The sequence below is a fragment of the Suncus etruscus genome, chromosome 16 (assembly GCF_024139225.1).
Source record: "Suncus etruscus isolate mSunEtr1 chromosome 16, mSunEtr1.pri.cur, whole genome shotgun sequence".
In the NCBI taxonomy this organism is placed as follows: Eukaryota; Metazoa; Chordata; class Mammalia; order Eulipotyphla; family Soricidae; genus Suncus; species Suncus etruscus.
The window spans coordinates 41306233-41324071 of record NC_064863.1 but is presented as its reverse complement, the minus strand read 5'-3'; the positions used below and the strand labels follow the sequence as shown (position 1 = coordinate 41324071).

The following is a 17839-nucleotide window of genomic DNA, read 5'->3' as shown; positions in this document are numbered from 1 at the left end:
AAAAATTATAGTCTGAAAGTGCTGTTAGTTTTTTAAAATTTAGTTACTGTGAATTACAAAGTTTTTCATGATTAGATTTCAGAAATACAATGATCACCAACACTAATCCCTTGACTAGTGTCCACTTTATCCACTCCACCAGCTTGCTTCAATGGCAGGCACCGTGATTCTCAGTATTGTTGTTCATAACGCTTCATGCATAACACTTCACCAACTTTCAGTACCCCATAGTGATTTCCCTCCATCATTGTTTTAAGTGTTTTCTTTCTTCCCTGTTTTTCTCTCGCTACTCTGACAAGATTCTTACTGAAGACAGGTTCTCATGTTCTTTGATTCTGTTATCTTGAGTTTTTATCTCCCTTTTGTTTCTTTATATCTCACATATGAGAGATCATTCTGTGTCATTCTCTCTCTCTCTAACTTGATTCACATTATATTCTCTAGATCCATCCACATAATTACAAATTGCATGATTGTTTCTTTACTAATAGCTCTAATTGTGTGTCACTGTATATATACCAGTTTTTTTTTAATCTTATTAGTTCTTGAGCATTTGAGTTGTTTCCAGATTCTTACTATTGTGAATAGTGCTGCGATGAATACAGGAGTGCAAAATTTTTTTGCTGTTTGTGGTGTGTGTGTGTGTGTGTGTGTGTGTGTGTGTGTGTGTGTGTGTGTGTGTGTTGCTGGGTCATATGGACTCTCAATTCTTAGTTTTTTTGAGTATTATCCGTATTGTTTCAAAAAGGCTAGGCCAGTAAATATGAAAGAGGGTCCCTATCTCTTCTTTCCTCTTTCCCTCTTTCCTTCCTTCCTTCCTTCCTTCCTTCCTTCCTTCCTTCCTTCCTTCCTTCCTTCCTTCCTTCCTTCCTTTCCTTTCCTTTTTCCTTTCCTTTCCTTTTTCCTTTCCTTTCCTTTCCTTTCCTTTCCTTTCCTTTCCTTTCCTTTCCTTTCCTTTCCTTTCCTTTCCTTTCCTTTCCTTTCCTTTCCTTTCCTTTCCTTTCCTTTCCTTTCCTTTCCTTTCCTTTTCTTCCTTTCTTTCTTTGTCTTTGGGCCACGCCCTGTGATGCTCAGGGGTTACTCCTGGCTATGTGCTCAGAAATTGCTCCTGGCTTGGGGAACCATAGGGGACACAGGGGGATCAAACCAAGGTCTGTCCTAGGTCAGATGTGTGCAAGGCAAATGCCTTAGCACTGCACCACTGCTCTGGTCCCCCTCCCTTTTATTTTTACATCCACTCCAATACTGGTTGTTTTTGTTCTTTTTGATGTATTCCAGTCTCTCTGATGTGAAGTAATAGCTCATTGTTGCTTTGATTTGCATTATGCTGATGATAGTAATAAAGAACATTTTTTTTCCATGTCTTTTGACTGTTTCTATTCTTTGAGTAAGTTTCTGTTCATCTTTTTTTCGATTATTTGATGGTATTGAATTGTTTTTCTGGTTCTACCAGTACTTCATTTATTATGGATATTAACCCTTTATTAGATGAGTGGTTGGCACATACTTTCTCCTAGTCTGTGGGACTAGGTATTTGTATTTGTATTTTGGTCATTGCTTCCTTGGAGGAGCAGAAGCTTCTTAAATTAATGTACTACCATTTATTTATCTTTGACTGTTTCTAGCTTCAGTGTCAAGGAAAATTTTGCTTGTTTTCTCAATGCTACTTATGGGCTCAGATTTGATATCAAGGCCTTCAATTCTTTTTGATTTGACTTTTGTGCATGGTATTGGAAAACAGTCTGAGAGGACTGTCATTCTTAGGGCGTTTAAACAAATGTGTGGTACCTTGTTAGTGTTTTATAATATTTTATTAACATTGACTTTTTGTCTGCTTTTAGAATTTTCTTTGCCTTGTACTGAAGATGTACCAACTTGTGGAGATAGTTGTGACAAAGTACTTGAATGTGGAATCCATAGATGTTCACAGCGTTGTCACCGAGGTCCTTGTGAAACATGTAGACAAGTTAGTCATCTCCTTTAATAGCTGCTTTTAAGAGCAACGTATCATAATGTTAAATGTAGTTGCTTTGTAATTGTTTTTCATTACTTTCATGCATACCTATGTCATGATTTATGAGTTGAATGGCCTGTATTATAGTGATCAAGCAATTATATCAGCAAGCAAATAAAAATTTTTATTTGGTAAAATTTGAATGTTCTGATTTTATAGTTGAATGTGTTTGTTTCCAGAAACATTCAAAGCAATGATATACCTACAGATGTTGGAAAAACATAAATATCTAGACTTGAGACCTTAAGGTTAAATATCCCATTTTGGTTTTATCCATATTATTTATACACCTGTTTTAATTTACTGAGACAAGATGTGCAGATGTAATGGTGTATATAAATATCACTGATTTAAATGAGTAGTTTTGCCTTAATTTTACTTCATTAAGTATTACATTTAATAATGGAAGTCTCTAAAGTTTTTTGGGAAGCACAATAAGTTGTAAACAAACTTGAGAAAATTTAGCTATTTTTTAAAGTATATTATTTTATATATATATTTTATACATATATATTTTAAAGTATATATATTTGCTTTTAAAACTTTCTAAAGTAGATTCTAAAGTGAAAAATACTCAAATCACCAAAAGTCTGTCATATAATTTACCTGATTCTTCCAGGAAGTGGAAAAACAGTGTCGCTGTGGGAAACACACAAAGCGAATGCCATGTCATAAACCTTATCTCTGTGAAACCAAGTGTGTGAAGATGCGTGACTGCCAGAAGCATCAGTGTAGGAGAAAGGTCTGTATTAGAAGTTTGTGAAATTTTCATTTAAAAATTCTCTTGATTTCCTCCCCTTTGGACCTGTTATAAGTGTCACCTTGACCATTCTTACTTCTTATTGTTATCTTTGTTTTCCATGTGAGGTATTAAACAAATATCTGATTATATTAGGATCTAGTATTTTTTTGGGGGCATATCTAGTGGTGTTTAGGGGCTCCTGGCTCTGTGCTCAGAATTTACTCCTGGCAGTGCTTCGAACTATATGCCTGGGATGAAACCTGCGTCGGTCTCAACTGTCTATTAGGCAAAAACATTACTTGTGTGCTATTTGCTCCAGCTCCAATGATTAGTGTCAAATCTTAGCATGGCTTTTAGACTACTGTGTATAATCCGTTTTCTCTCTTTTTGGTTTTGGTGCTTCCTCTTTAACATCATAGCAGTACTAGAGGAATAGTCTGATACTATTGGGTCGAGTGATATGAGAGTGATTGTTCTAAAGCTGTCTGAAACAGACTTGACTTCTGTTGTTCAAATCTTGAATACCTGGCTAAGAGTAATATATTTTTATTGGGTGCATAGATTTGCAGGTATTTTTTATTCCTTTTTATTATTAATAATATATTTCTGATAAAATTTCTTGTTCTTAAATATTGAAATATTAGTATTGGCATGATAAATATTCTATTATTTTAACTTAGTGTCTTTTATATTTAAGGTAATTTTCTTAAAAATATCTGTTAGAGGGCCCGGAGAAATAGCACAGCGGCGTTTGCCTTGCAAGCAGCCGATTCAGGACCTAAGGTGGTTGGTTCGAATCCCGGTGTCCCATATGGTCCCCTGTGCCTGCCAGGAGCTATTTCTGAGCAGACAGCCAGGAGTAAACCCCTGAGCACCACTGGGTGTGGCCCAAATACCAAAAAAAAAAAAAAATCTGTTAGATATTAAAGTTGACCATTTCTTGTCATTTAATTCAGATTATACCAGTTTTATTTTTGCTGCTATTTCCTGTTTATCAATCTATTTTTTTGGTTAATTTGTTCATTTTTGTTTTTTTAGTTGATGTTTTCCAATGATTTCAAACTTTTATATTTCATTCTAATATACTAATATACATTCCAAAAAACCTTTAAAAATTTTCTCTTAAGTCATACTTTTAAATAGAAAAGTAAGAACAAATAAACAAATAATCTTTTATTGATCATCAGATTATTTTTAGTGCTCTTATCTTTTTATGTGATTCTAGGTTTCTTCCTGCTTTATTTCTGTTTTTGTTTTATTTCTGGCTCTATGCTTTGGTTTACTTCTTTTTTTTTTTTTTTTTTTTGGTTTTTGGTTTTTGGGTCACATCCGGCAGTGCTCAGGGGGTTACTCCTGGCTCTCCGCTCAGAAATCTCTCCTGGCAGGCTCAGGGGACCATATGGGATGCCAGGATTCAAACCACTAACCTTCTGCATGAAAGGCAAATGCCTTACCTCAATGCTATCTCTCCGGCCCCCTTTGGTTTACTTTTTATGGTGCTCAGGAAACATATAGTGCTGGGATCAAACTTGGCTTGGTTAAGGCAAGCACCCTACTTGGTATATTTTTCTCTTAACTGCTTCCCCTTTGTAGGAAGTAGTTCTTTTAATGGCTCTTTGTGATGCTAATAATTAAATTTTACAAATTTTGCAAGACATTTTAAATATTTCTCAAAATTTTTTCTGTAGAATTCTTGTCATATTTTGTTTTTTTTGGTTTTTTTTTTTTTTTTTTTTTTTTTTTTGGTTTTTGGGCCACACCCAGTGGTGCTCAGGGGTTACTCCTGGCTGTCTGCTCAGAAATAGCTCCTGGCAGGCACGGGGGACCATATGGGACACTGGGATTCAAACCAACCACCTTTGGTCCTAGATTGGCTGCTTGTAAGGCAAACGCCGCTGTGCTATCTCTCCGGGCCCCATATTTTGTATTTTAAAGATGTTTCAGTGTCCTTTTTCTTAAACACGTATATATATATATATATATATTTTTTTTTTTTTTTTTTTTTTTTTTTTTACAAAGAATGTGCTGTTGGTTATTATCTTTGTTCCTCTGAATATAAGAAAACTTTTCCTTTGAATGTTTTCAAAGTATGATCTCTTAACATCAAATTTTTAGCTATTTGTTCTGGTGTTCTTAAATATTTTTCCCCTTGTTTATTTTGATAGCATTTTTCGGATTTTTGGGTTTAGTTTCTATCAATTATGCCATCCTTTATTTTATTTATATTTATTTTTTGGGGGCTTTTGGGGGTCACACCCAGTGATGCTCAGTGGTTACTCCTGGCTCTGAGCTCATAAATTGCTCCTGGCAGGCACGGGTACCATATGAGATGCTGGGATTCGAACCACCATCCGTCCTGAATTGGCTGCATGCAAGGCAAATGCCCTACCACTGTTGCTATCTCTCAGGCTCCCATCCTTTATTTCTTTTTTTTTTTTTTTTTTTGGTTTTTGGGCCACATTCGGTAACGCTCAGGGGTTACTCCTGGCTATGCGCTCAGAAGTTGCTCCTGGCTTGGGGGACCATATGGGACACCGGGGGATCGAACCGCGGTCCGTCCAAGGATAGCGCAGGCAAGGCAGGCACCTTACCTTTAGCGCCACCGCCCGGCCCCCCTTTATTTCTTTATTAGTTATTTTATATTTCATTTTAGCTCATATAATTTTATCTTGAATTTCACTTAATCCTTCGCATTGTCTAATTCACTTTTAAATTTAAATTTTTATTTTTTTCAATTTTATATATAGTTACTGTCTTGAAATACGAATGCACTCTGCTTATAACGTCGTTCTTAAAAATGTGCTTCTTTACCAAGTAATTTTTGGTGATTTCTAATAATATATATTTATATTTTTTGAATGCTTTTTTGGGGTGTATTCCTTTAAATTTTATTCCTGATCAAAGTTAGGTAAATTACTTCTAACAGTGGTTTGCAACCACCAGTGTTTGGATCACTGCTAGTTCTCTGGCGTAGAAAGTTCAAACCAGTGGTCAGTGGGTTATAAAGTGGACTATATAAAGTGAACAGGTGCTGTTCCACAGGTGTAAAGGAAAGTTGAAGAGTGGTAGTATAGAAAACATTTGATTCCTTGTGCTTGATTTTATAAGGTGTGACTAGACTACATTTTTATCTAAGCCTTATTTGACTCTGCTTCTAGGGTAGTAATTCTTTTAAATTCTGTACTTGATTCCTCTGCATTAGGATATTCTTCCACTCGTATGGAGACCAGTTCTCAGCCAAAGATTAAAGGATCTCTTCTGGAGTTCTTCACAGTTTTCCTTATACTGTTACACTTTCTACAAAATTTAGTCACAGTGATCTCTTTGGGCTATGAATTTTGTCAGCTGTCTTTCTTGTGGAAAGCCTGGAAACTCCCAGGTTCAAACTAGAATTATTTTAAACTCACCTCATTTTTTTTCTCAAAAGGTTGCTGTGCCATGCTGCCTAATTTTTTAATTTCAAAAAACTAATTTAATATGTTTTTGTCTGATTTTCTAGTTTAAGGCAAGAAAATTAGTTGTGATTCCATTATGATCAGAGTCAGGAAAGTTTAAAGTCATAATTCACAAATCACCTTTTACCTTGCTGCCACAGGCAAAGAGATAGGTACATACTTTTTTGCAAATATTTGTCTAATTGAGCTCTTTTTGTTTTTAGTTGCTATTTAATAATGTATTTTGAACTTTTTATATATTGAGCTTTATTAAAATATATCTTATATATTGAAGTTTTTTTAAGCAACTTGTTTAAACAATTGTGGTTTGTATATCCTTCTTCAGGCTCAGATGAGAAGTGAGGAGTGGAGTTAGAAAAGCAAGATAGGGGCCCCGAGAGATAGCACAGCGGTGTTTGCCTTGCAAGCTGCCAATCCAGGACCAAAGGTGTTTGGTTCGAATCCCGGTGTCCCATATGGTCCCCTGTGCCTGCCAGGAGCTATTTCTGAGCAGCCAGCCAGGAGTAACCCCTGAGCACTGCCGGGTGTGGCCCAAAAACCAAAAACCAAAAAAAAAAAAAAAAAAGCAAGATAGATTTATTTTAGTTATCCTTAGTTTATGAATGAAAAATGGCACAGCTGATAGCTTTATTCCTCAGGAAATGAGAGCATGAACAAAAGCTAGAAGCAAATGGCTTTTCTCATCTTTTAATCTCTGATTATATGCTTTGAATATAATCATTTAACTGGTTTTATTTTCATTTAATTTTAAAAAATGACCAGACTATAATTATTTACCTGAGCTGACTATAGATAGGTCTTAACTAGATTGGTCCTTTGGTTAATTACAATCTCACAAAGATAAGTGGAAATTAAAATATCCAATAGAAATGTTTTAAATTATAGACTAACTGAAGGGCAAGAATAAATTAGCTAATTTCTTTAAATTAGTCTATTGATATTTAAGCTTATACAGTATATCTGTTTAGCAGAAAAATGCTGGTACTCCATTAATTTCTTTTAGTGCAAACAAGTATCTTTTGTTTTTAATGGAATCTGTGAGTTACAGTCAAATTCATATTGATGCATGATTATTACCTTTCTTTACATATTGCTTTCTCTTTAGTGTTGCCCTGGGAACTGTCCACCTTGTGATCAAAATTGTGGACGGACTTTAGGATGTAGAAACCATAAGTGTCCATCTGTTTGCCACAGAGGTAAAAATTAAAAATAATTTTTATTATATTTACATAGTACTGTGTAGTTGATAGAGAACTTAAAAATCCATTTTCTTATTTATCTTAACCTTGAGAAGTTAGAATAGTTGCTAATTTTCTTATATCGTGAGCATGAAAATTAAAGCAAAAATGGATTACTTAGTGACTCACTCTGGGAATATCTTTTAAAGTAGTACTGTGTAGGTATCCTGAATATGAAAGTTTTCTTTAACACCATGTTAAAGATGTGTTTACTTATTTTTTTCAACATTCCCCATATAGCCTTTATTTTAAAAATTTTGTTAGTTTTACTGGGATATATAGCATTTTGTGTTTTACAATGACATATAATTGACAAACAGCATTATATATGCTTAGGATATATAGCATAACAAGTTAATATATATAGAAAATGATTACTACAGTTAGTATAGTTAGTATTTATTATCTCATAGATTAAGAAATAGCAAAACAGATATCAAACTTTTTCTTGTGTTGAAACTTTTAGAAATGTACATACTTTACCAGCTTTAATACAGCAGTGTTCACTTTCTGTCCCTGCTGTTGCAGTGGAAATTATTATATTTTTAATGATTGTTATCTAATTCTTTCTTTTTTTTTTAAAAATGTACTCCTTGTTTTTTTTATGTTAACTTTTCATATAAATTATATTGCTTTATCATTGGTTTAGAGTGCTATAATATTTCAGGCATACGTTCACACCTTTTTAAGTGTATAAGCCTTATGGAACCTCTGAACCTCTGAAGTTTAGTGCATGACACAGTGAAAGTTGCTACCTCCATCTATTCTTTGCTTTGACCCCTTTCTTCTGTTAACTCCTATATTTATGTGTGTGTATATATCTTTTTAGATTTTTGTTTGTTTTTGGGTCACACTCAACTCTGCATTTAGAAATGGCTCCTGGTAGGTTTGGGGAACCATATGGGAAGCCAGGGATTAAACCTTACTGCTATGCTGTTGCTTTGACCCCACGTGTACATAAAACTGAAAATTTGTTTTTTTTTTTTTTTTTTTTTTGGTTTTGTTTTTTTTTTTGGTTTTTGGGTCACATTGGGCAGCGCTCAGGGGTTACTCCTGGCTCTATGCTCAGAAATTGCTCCTGGCAGTCTCAGGGGACCATATGGGATATTGAGATTTGAACCACCATCCTTCTGCATGCAAGGCAAACACCCTATCTCCATGCTATCTCTCTGGCCCCACTGTTTTTTATTGTATTTAGTTAGTTCATTTGATTTAATTATTTATATTTTACATATGATTTACCTATCTTTTACTTGCTGAGTTAGTTTGCTTAGATTTATCACCTCAAGTTCCATCCCAATTGTCTCAAAAGTTAAACTTCACCTAAGTGAAGTGCTAGTGTTTTAATATTTTATATTTAAAAAGTGAGTATATATAACACAATGTTTTATTCAATCTTTTGACAATGGGCATTTGGTTGAGTCTCTGTTTGGGGCTTTTATGAACAAATGTGAACATGGTAATTCAATTGAATAGGAGTTTTCACATTCTTTAGGCTTATGTCCAGGAATGATACTACTGTAGTATGTGATATTACATTCTCATTTCTTTCTTTGTTTCTTTGTTTATTTATTTATTTATTTATTGGGTTTTGGGCCACACTTGGCGACACTCAGGGGTTACTCCTGGCTCTGTGCTCAGAAATCATTCCTGGTCGGCCGCATCTAGGCAAACGCCCTACTGCTGTGCTATCGCTTCAGCCCCAGTTGATTAATTTCTAATAGTTGGTCATACCTAGTGTACTCCCAAGTACCTAGGCCTATTTTTGGTAATGCAAAGGGTTTACCAAGGTGGTAAACAAGGGTAGCCTTGTGGTGCTAGGCATGTGCTAGGCATGTGCTTTCCAATTGAACAAAGCCCTGGCTTTATTTTAGTTTTTCACTATATTAAGGAAATTTAATACTGTTTTTCATAGAGGCAGTACCAATTTTTTTTTGTTTTTGTTTTTGTGTCACATCTGGCAACGCTCAGGGGTTACTCCTGGATCTGTGCTCAGAAATCACTCCTGGCAGGCTCAGGGGACCATATGGGATGCCTGGATTTGAACCACCGACCTTCTGCATGCAAGGCAAATGCCTTATATACTCGATGCTATCTCTCCAGCTCCAGCAGTACCAATTTCAATGATGACACAATACTGCCATGGTGTCCATAGTTGTTTTGTTTTTTTTTTTATTTGCCCTCTTTACCAACCTGTGGTTGGATTGTTAGTTTGTTGTTGAGTTGTCCAAATCCTGGTATATTTTGGACATCCTTGTTGGATAATTAACTGGCAAAAATAAGCTCCCATTTTGTAGGTTGTATATTTGTTTTTATGCTACTTTCTCTGTAAAAGGATTTAGGTTTGATGTTCTTTTGGCTATTTTTTAAAATTTCTCTTGCAACTGGAGTTGATTGTTCAAATACATTGTGTAAGTCTAAATCCAGAAGAATATCTCCATTTTTTATTCTACTTTGTGGTTTTATATTTTATTTTGAGTTAATATTTAAAATGGTATTTAGTATTGATCTACTTTGATTTTTTTTGTCATATAATTTTTCATTGTTTCTACCATGATCTGTCATAGACTTTCCTTTCTCCATTGTAAGGTCTTGACTCTTTGATAAAAGTCTTTATATGTATGTTTATTTTTGTGTCTTTTATTCTATTCCATTGGTACCTATATCTGTTTTATTGTTCAATGTCAAACAGTTTTTATTTCTTCTACTCTAACATTGTTTGTAGTAAAGTTTTGCAAATCAGATAGTTTGTTTAGCTTTTATGTGTGTGTATAGTGTTGCTGGATACCACATTTAATCCACTTTAATGTAATTGTAAATGGAATTTTTTATGTAATTTCTTTTTTACACTGGTCCTTTATTTTCAGATAGAAATGCAATAAACTGAGGCCAGAGCAGTGGTGCTAGAGGTAAGGCATCTGCCTTGCAAGCACTAGCCTAGGACGGACCACGGTTCGATTCCCTGGCGTCCCATATGATCCCCCCAACCCAGGAGCGATTTCTGAGTGCAGAGCCAGGAGTAACCCCTGAGTCAATGGGTGTGGCTCCAAAACAAAAACAAAGAAATGCAATAAACTGTTGATTTTGTGGCTTGTTGTTTCATTTATAATTTGTTGTAATTTTTTTTTGGTGGAATCTTGGATTTTTATGTATGGTATACATCTGAAATAGTTTCTTTAGTAATTAATTTTTATTTTAGATTTCCTTCAACTTTTTTCTTGCTGAATTGCTCCGATTGAATTTCCTGACTATATTGAATATTGTTAATGAAAAAAGGGCATGCTTGTTTTGCTCCTGATCTGTGGGAAAAACTTCCCATTTTCACCATTGTATATGATATTTGAAAAACTTTTTCAGTTTATTATGTTGTGGTATAATATCCTTCTATCAACATTAGGTTTTTTTAATCATGTATGTTGAATCTTTTAAAATGCTTTTTTAACATTTATTGATACTATGTAAATTTTATCTTTCGTTGCTCTGATATATATTTATTGAATTATATATATTGATATATATTCTTGGAATAAATGTTACTAGATTAGACTATATTATTCTTTTGACATGCTAGATTTAGTCAAATTTTTTTGGAGGATTTTTGCTTCTATGTTCATTAGTGAAATTGTAGTTTTCTTTTGTGGAGACTGTCCATATTTGGTTTTGGCAACATGAAATGTTAGCTTCACATATGTCTTTAGGATTGTTCTTGATATTATTTCTTTTATAATAGACTGAGGAGTGTTTATTTGAAAATAGTTATTTGAATAAACTATGTATGAGATTAAACCAAAAATATTATTGTTAATGCTATATTTTCCAAAGACTTAAATTCAGTGCTTTTGTAACTTGGAATGGGTATCATGTTAATTTGTTAATTTATAACAAAAATGTAATAATTTTTTGGGCTGGAGCATTAGCACAGTGGGTATTTGCCTTATACCCCACCAACCCAGGTTTGATTCCCGGCATCCATATGTCCCTTGAGCCTGCCAGGAGCAATTTCTGAATGCAGAACTAGGAGTAACCCTTGAGTACTGCCAGGTGTGGCTACCGCTGTGCTATCTCTTTGATCCTAGAAATTAATGATTTTAAAAGAAAATTCTAAAGCTTTCCATTGAAGTTCCAGTATTGATACAGAAGAAGGTATATTAATCATAAACATTCAGCTTCATAAAGTTTTTTTGGCAAGGATCCTCCCGCCCTGGTGCCTAGGTCCCACTGGTGATTCTCAATCACTGGCTCATCAGTTCAGCAAAAAAGACTAAGGATGTGATGTTGCTTATGTCCTGCAGTACTAGATAGATACCTGAGCCGTCCTGACAGTGCTGGGGCATCCAGAACCTGGACATGCTTGGGAGTCTCCAGGAGTGCACCCAGCAATGCACCACAATGCTGTGTGGTATAAGGAATCAAAATCAAGCTTGAGCACATGTATACTCTTTTTTTTTTCTGCTATCTTGGGGTCCCAAGTTTGATGTTGCGATGATCATATCTTTTATTCATTTTCATTATAGAGTATCCTCTTTGTATAAATGTATTGAATTTACTAATTGCATTGTTGGACATTTGGATTTTTAAGGAAATTTAAGGTTTAGATTTTATTTTTTAGGTAGTTGTTATCCCTGTCCAGAAGTTGTTGATGTGAAGTGCAATTGTGGTAAGACAAAAGTGACTGTACCCTGTGGCCGAGAACGTACTACAAGACCACCCAAGTGCAAAGAGCAGTGCAGGTTAGCATGAAATTTTGTGTACACTTAGGTCTGGTATCTTACAAATGTAAGTTTATACTGATACTTAGCTTTAAATTTTACTTTAATGTTTTAAAGTATTAATATTTGGAACTGAATAGATAGTACAGAAAGTAAAGTGCTTGCCTTGCTCACAACAGACCCAGGTTCAATCCCCAGCACCCTTCGTGGCCACCCTGCCAGGTATGATCTTAGAATTGAGTGCAGAGCTAGTTACAGTAAACCCTTAACATCACTAGTATAGCTTCTAAACAAACAAAAATAATATTCATAGTGTACTTTTTGGGTATGCAGTCAGAAGAAATAAAAGACAGCTGAACTTTAGATGTAGTTATTAAATAAAAAAAGTAAATTTTAAAAATTATACTTTATGATTTAGTCAACCTCCAACTTGCCATCATACAAGTCAAGAAAAACATCGCTGTCACTTTGGCTCTTGTCCTCCTTGTCATCAGCCCTGCCAAAAAGTTTTGGAGAAATGTGGTCACATGTGTCCTGCTCCATGTCATGACCAAGCTTTAATAAAGCAAACTGGCAAGGTAAGAGAACAACATTAAGAGATTGGAGTTGTTTTCAGTTATATTTTCTTAATTTAGATAGTCATTCAACAAGCAGTCATTAAGTACTTACTGGGGATATGATCTCTGATAGCATAAGATTTAAGCTTTAAGTTTTAAGAAGCTTATATTTTATAAAAATGTAGAGAAATCAGATAAGAATTTATCAGTCTTTCATTTATTGTGGCTTGGGGTTATGGATAGCTAATATTGAATCTAGTGATTTTTTTGTTTGTTTGTTTTTGGACCACACCCAGCAGCACTCAGGAGTTAGTCCTGGCTCTGCAGAAATCTCAGAAATTGCTCCTGGCAAGCTCGGGGGGCCATATGGGATACCAAGGATTGAACCTGGGTCTATTTTATGTTGGTAGCATGCAAGGAAAACACCCTACTGCCATGCTATTACTCTGGCCCCATATAATGATTATTTATTAAACCCTTACTATGTATTAAGATTTCTTGTAGATGCTAGGGAGATAGTAGTGAGCACAGTAATGGAGAATACTTTCTAATGATGGGAGTTGGAATTTACAGTTCTGTTTCTCACATATTGACTTCTGAAAAGTGAACAAGACCACAGAGCCTTTGCTCTGCAATTAAAAAAAAAGTCTTGGTTTTCTTAGTTTTTAATATCAAGTGTATTGTGAGACAAATGATAGAACAAAATGTATTTGTCAGCAAGTATAGTTTGTTTACTTGAAAAGGTGTTAAACTGCTTGCACATGGGTTACTTGAAGCTATTGTTTAGATTCTTATAATAACCATATGATTTAGTCTCTGGGACTTAATTTTTTTTTTTTTTTTTTTGTATTTTACTTGTAGCACCAGCCTACAGGCCCTTGGGAACAGCCCTCTGAGCCAACATTTATCCGAATTGCTTTACCTTGTCCTCCTTGTCAAGTTCCTATTCTAATGTAAGTATTAGAATTTTAACAAGATTTTTTTTCTGACATAGTTCAGTGTATCTTTAGTCATCTTCTCCACTTTTATCATTATTTTGTGTAGTCTGTAAAATATTTTTTCTTCAACTGTTCTCTGTCTTCAGCTATAATTTTTCTAAACATGTTTTTCCATAATGTTTAAAAGCCTTGTCTAGGGTACGCTTTTTTTTCTAAAATTCCTATCACTATTTGCTAGTATGTAGGAAAGCAATTGGCTTTTTATTCGTTAACTTTGTATTATGAAACCTCTGTAACTGTTAGTTCCTTTTGGACTGTTTTTTCTTAATAATCTAGCGGGGGGGGGCAGGTAAAAAATCTAGCAGATATAATATTGCTTTACACACTCTTTAGAGTCTAATGTTTTTATTTTTCTTACAGGGAATGTCTTGGAAAACATGAGGTAAATTATAGACACTACTTTTTTTTTTTCTTTTGGTTTTTGGGTCACACCCAGCCATGCTCAGGGGTTACTTCTAGCTTTAACGCTCAAAAATCGCTCCTGGCAGGCTTGGGGGACTATATGGGATGCCGGGATTCGAACTACCGACCTTCTGCATGCAAGGCAAACTTCTTACCTCCATGCTATCTCTCCAGCCCCATATGGACACTACTTTTAAGTAATACTGTAATCTATAAATATTTTATGCTGTGATAAAATCAGCATTTTTTGCTGACTTTAAGGAGTACATGAGTGCTGATTTTAGAAATGATCAGTGTGTTTGCACATATATCAGAGACATTTTATTGCATTTCTCATTCAGTAGTGTTTTGCTTTTTATCATTTATATTTAATATTTTGATATGCTACCTGACCTTAGTAGTAATTTTTATTAGTGAAAATATTATAGACCTTTGTAAAACTTCTCAAATCATGACAGTCATTTTGGAAACAGGACCAGAGGCTTTTTTTTTTTTTTTTAAAGGTGAGCCCTCTACCATGTCATGAAGTAGGACCTTATTCTTGTAAGAGATCCTGTGGACGAATCTTAAATTGTCAGAATCATAAATGTATGAAAGAATGCCATAAAGTAACTGAAACTGATGCTTGCAAGAACAAAAATAAGGTAATATTCTTAAGTTGAATGTATATATGCTTAGAATATACTTGAAATAATTTTACTACGTTATACTTAAGATAAATCAGGGGGCTGGAGAGATAGCATGGAGGTAAAGCGTTTGCCTTTCATGTAGAAGGACAGTGGTTCAAATCCTGGCTTCCCATATGGTCCCTTGTGCCTGCCAGGGGTGGTTTCTGAGCATAGAGCCAGGATTAACCCCTGATCACTGCCGGGTAGGACCCAAAAACCAAAAAAGAAAAAAAAAAGATAAATCAGCTTTAATATTATAATGTTTTTGTTTTATATCTGTGTAGCAACTTGCACTTTAAATATGGTATTCTTTATATGAAATACCTGTGCTACTGCATAAGATTTCATTTTTATGATAAAAATACAGAATTATCTTTTTATATAGTAGGTAACAATATCACTTCCACTTCTCTTCATATGGCTGAGCTTAGTTCAGAGAATTTTTTGTTATTTTAAAAATTTGATTAATGATTTTATACTAATCATAAATTTCTAATCTTTAGAAGTATTACCCAAATACAAGATGAGGAGGTGTGTGTGAGATTTACTAAAAGTATTTTATTTGTATATCTAAATTCAACATTTTATGGATCTCTAAAAATTGCTAATTTGCAAGGTGTTAACAATCCAGCCAATATATAAACAAAAAGCCAAATAAAACAATCCAGCTAAGTAAATATAAAGCCATAATTAGATTAGGTTTAAGTTTTGTAAGAGTCCTACCTTATCTCTGCGGGGAGGCTGTCGTGTTACCTAGGCAGTACTTCTAGGGTCTGGGGACCCATTTCAGGCATAACTTGATTAAAAATTTTAAGCATTACTTATTAAGTAACATTAACTTAGTGGCCAACCTGGGTTTGATACCTGGCACAACATAAGTGGTCCCTCTGAGCTCTGCTAGGTGTGGCCCCAAAATAAAACAAAACAAAAAGAAACTTATTCTTTTTATTCTGTGCATCAAGAGTAGCTTAGAATTTTATTCACATAAATTTATTATTGTGGCTGTATTTAGAATTGTTGGTAATAATTTTCTTTCTTTTTTTGATAGTAATTTTCTTAATTTTTCACTTTCTTAATATGAATTGCTCTTTTCACTTATTCTCATGTGCAATATTTAGATAATCTATTTTATAGCAAATACCCTAAAGATAGATACTGGTTACGTTAGTAAATCACCAGCGCAGTGAAAGTTATATTGAGGTATATATTCTTGCAAATTTAATTTAATTTTTGGTTTATTGAAATATCCTGCTAGCTATTTATTAAGCTCCATTTTTTCTTTTTGTGAAGGTGAGATTAACTTCTTTCAAGCATTAAATGCCTGAAACTTTTATTTTGTCTAAAGAGTGGGTTAGTGATGATCATGTTTTCATTGTTTTTGCTGCTGTTATGGAGGTTGTTGGAGTTTTGAGCCACACCTTGCTGTACTCAGGACTAACCCCTGACTCTGTAATTCAGGGATCACCCCTCATAGGCTTAGGGGACCAAATGCAATACCAGGATCAAATCTGGGTTGACTGCATGCAAGGCAAACACTTTACTTTCTGTTCTGTGACTCTAGCCCCTGATCATGTTTGTTGGGTAGAAATGAATTTATAGTAGTTCATTCTTTCCATTATTTCTTGCTTCTGACTATTCTTCAGAAGATAATTCATATTTTCTTGGTAGAGATACTTTAGGAAATTAACTCCATATTAAAGGTGGCACAATTTGATTTAATGAGGTGTTTGAAGAAATAAAAATCTTTGTGAGTTATAGTCATTTTAGTCATCTTCATTTTGAATTTTTTTTTTGGCTTTTTTGGGGGCCACACTCTGTGACGTTAAGGGGTTACTCCTGGCTATGTGCTCAGAAATTGCTCCTGGCTTGGGGGACCATATGGGACGCTGGGGGATCAAATTGTGGTCCATCCTAGGCTAGCGCCTGCAAGGCAGACACCTTGCCGCTTGCACCACTGCTCCAGCCCTCATTTTGAATTTTTTAAGTGAGTGAAAGCCTGCACTGTTTTAGTTATATCTAAGAACTACAGAGTACTTTATTTTGCTAGAATATATAAATTTTATATCTTCAAGATAATAGAAACAATAGCCTTTGTACTTACGTGACTTATTTCTTTGCTGTTTGTTAGTCTGGTCCAGAATGCCTTCAGTGTGAAAAAGGGTGCTCCAAATCCCAGCCATCAGGTTGTCCTCATCCATGTGTTTTACCATGTCATCCAGGGGAATGCCCTCCTTGTGTTCAGATGCTACGAATTAAATGTCACTGCAAGATCACAAGTCTGTATGTGGAATGTAGGTAAGTGGACTAAATAATAATGGATTTACTCATATCTTCTTATAATTTAAAATTCTTCATTGTGAACCTTAAAGTTTATTTTTATTTATGTTCCTTGTATTCTAGAGGTCAGGTAAATTTATTTTAGTGATGAAAATAGTTCTTGTAAGTTAGTGCATTTCTAAATATAAAGTTATAGAAATAAAGTACATTAACTTTTAAGTTCAGAGATGAGTACTATATTTGTAAGAATAAACATTTTTAGCTTTTAGTGGACCCAGCATAAAAATTTTTGTGTTTAGGGGCCAGAAAGATAGCGCAGTGGTAAGGCATTTGCCTTGAATGCAGAAGGACAGTGGTTTGAATCTCGGCATCCCATATAGTCCCCTGAGCCTGCTGGGGGCAATTTCTGAGTGTAGAGCCAGGAGTAATCCCTGAGCACTGCCGGATATGACACAAAAACCAAAAAAAAAATTATTTTTTTGTGTTTAGAGAAATTTTAACAAGAAAATTGTGTATGTTTTTTTTTTACAGTACATTTATGATTAATTTTGTGTGAAAATTTAAAACAGTTCTTTTGACAGTATGGCTGAACTTTAGCAATATTTAAGATATATTTATATCTTAAGATATCTTATTCATATTTAAGATATTCACCTAGTGAAGAAAATAGTTAAAGAGAAGAAAAATAATAGGGAAAAGAAAACAGGTGTTCGATGGGGATTTTATTTTATGTTTTAATTGATGTAACATTGTATTATAGCATATTTTAAGTTTAAAGG

The 17839-nt window shown here is 34.4% G+C and overlaps 1 protein-coding gene across 1 annotated transcript in view; it reads left to right on the top strand.

Moving 5' to 3' along the window:
* The window catches only part of NFXL1 (nuclear transcription factor, X-box binding like 1), a 52251-nt gene that overhangs the window by 21609 nt on the left and 12803 nt on the right, over positions 1-17839 (top strand). The window contains exons 9-17 of the mRNA XM_049790114.1: positions 1842-1966; positions 2634-2756; positions 7317-7407; positions 12059-12179; positions 12577-12736; positions 13577-13668; positions 14074-14095; positions 14619-14759; positions 16912-17078. Coding sequence (XP_049646071.1) covers positions 1842-1966; positions 2634-2756; positions 7317-7407; positions 12059-12179; positions 12577-12736; positions 13577-13668; positions 14074-14095; positions 14619-14759; positions 16912-17078 — 1042 coding nt within the window. The remainder of the gene's footprint in view (positions 1-1841; positions 1967-2633; positions 2757-7316; positions 7408-12058; positions 12180-12576; positions 12737-13576; positions 13669-14073; positions 14096-14618; positions 14760-16911; positions 17079-17839) is intronic.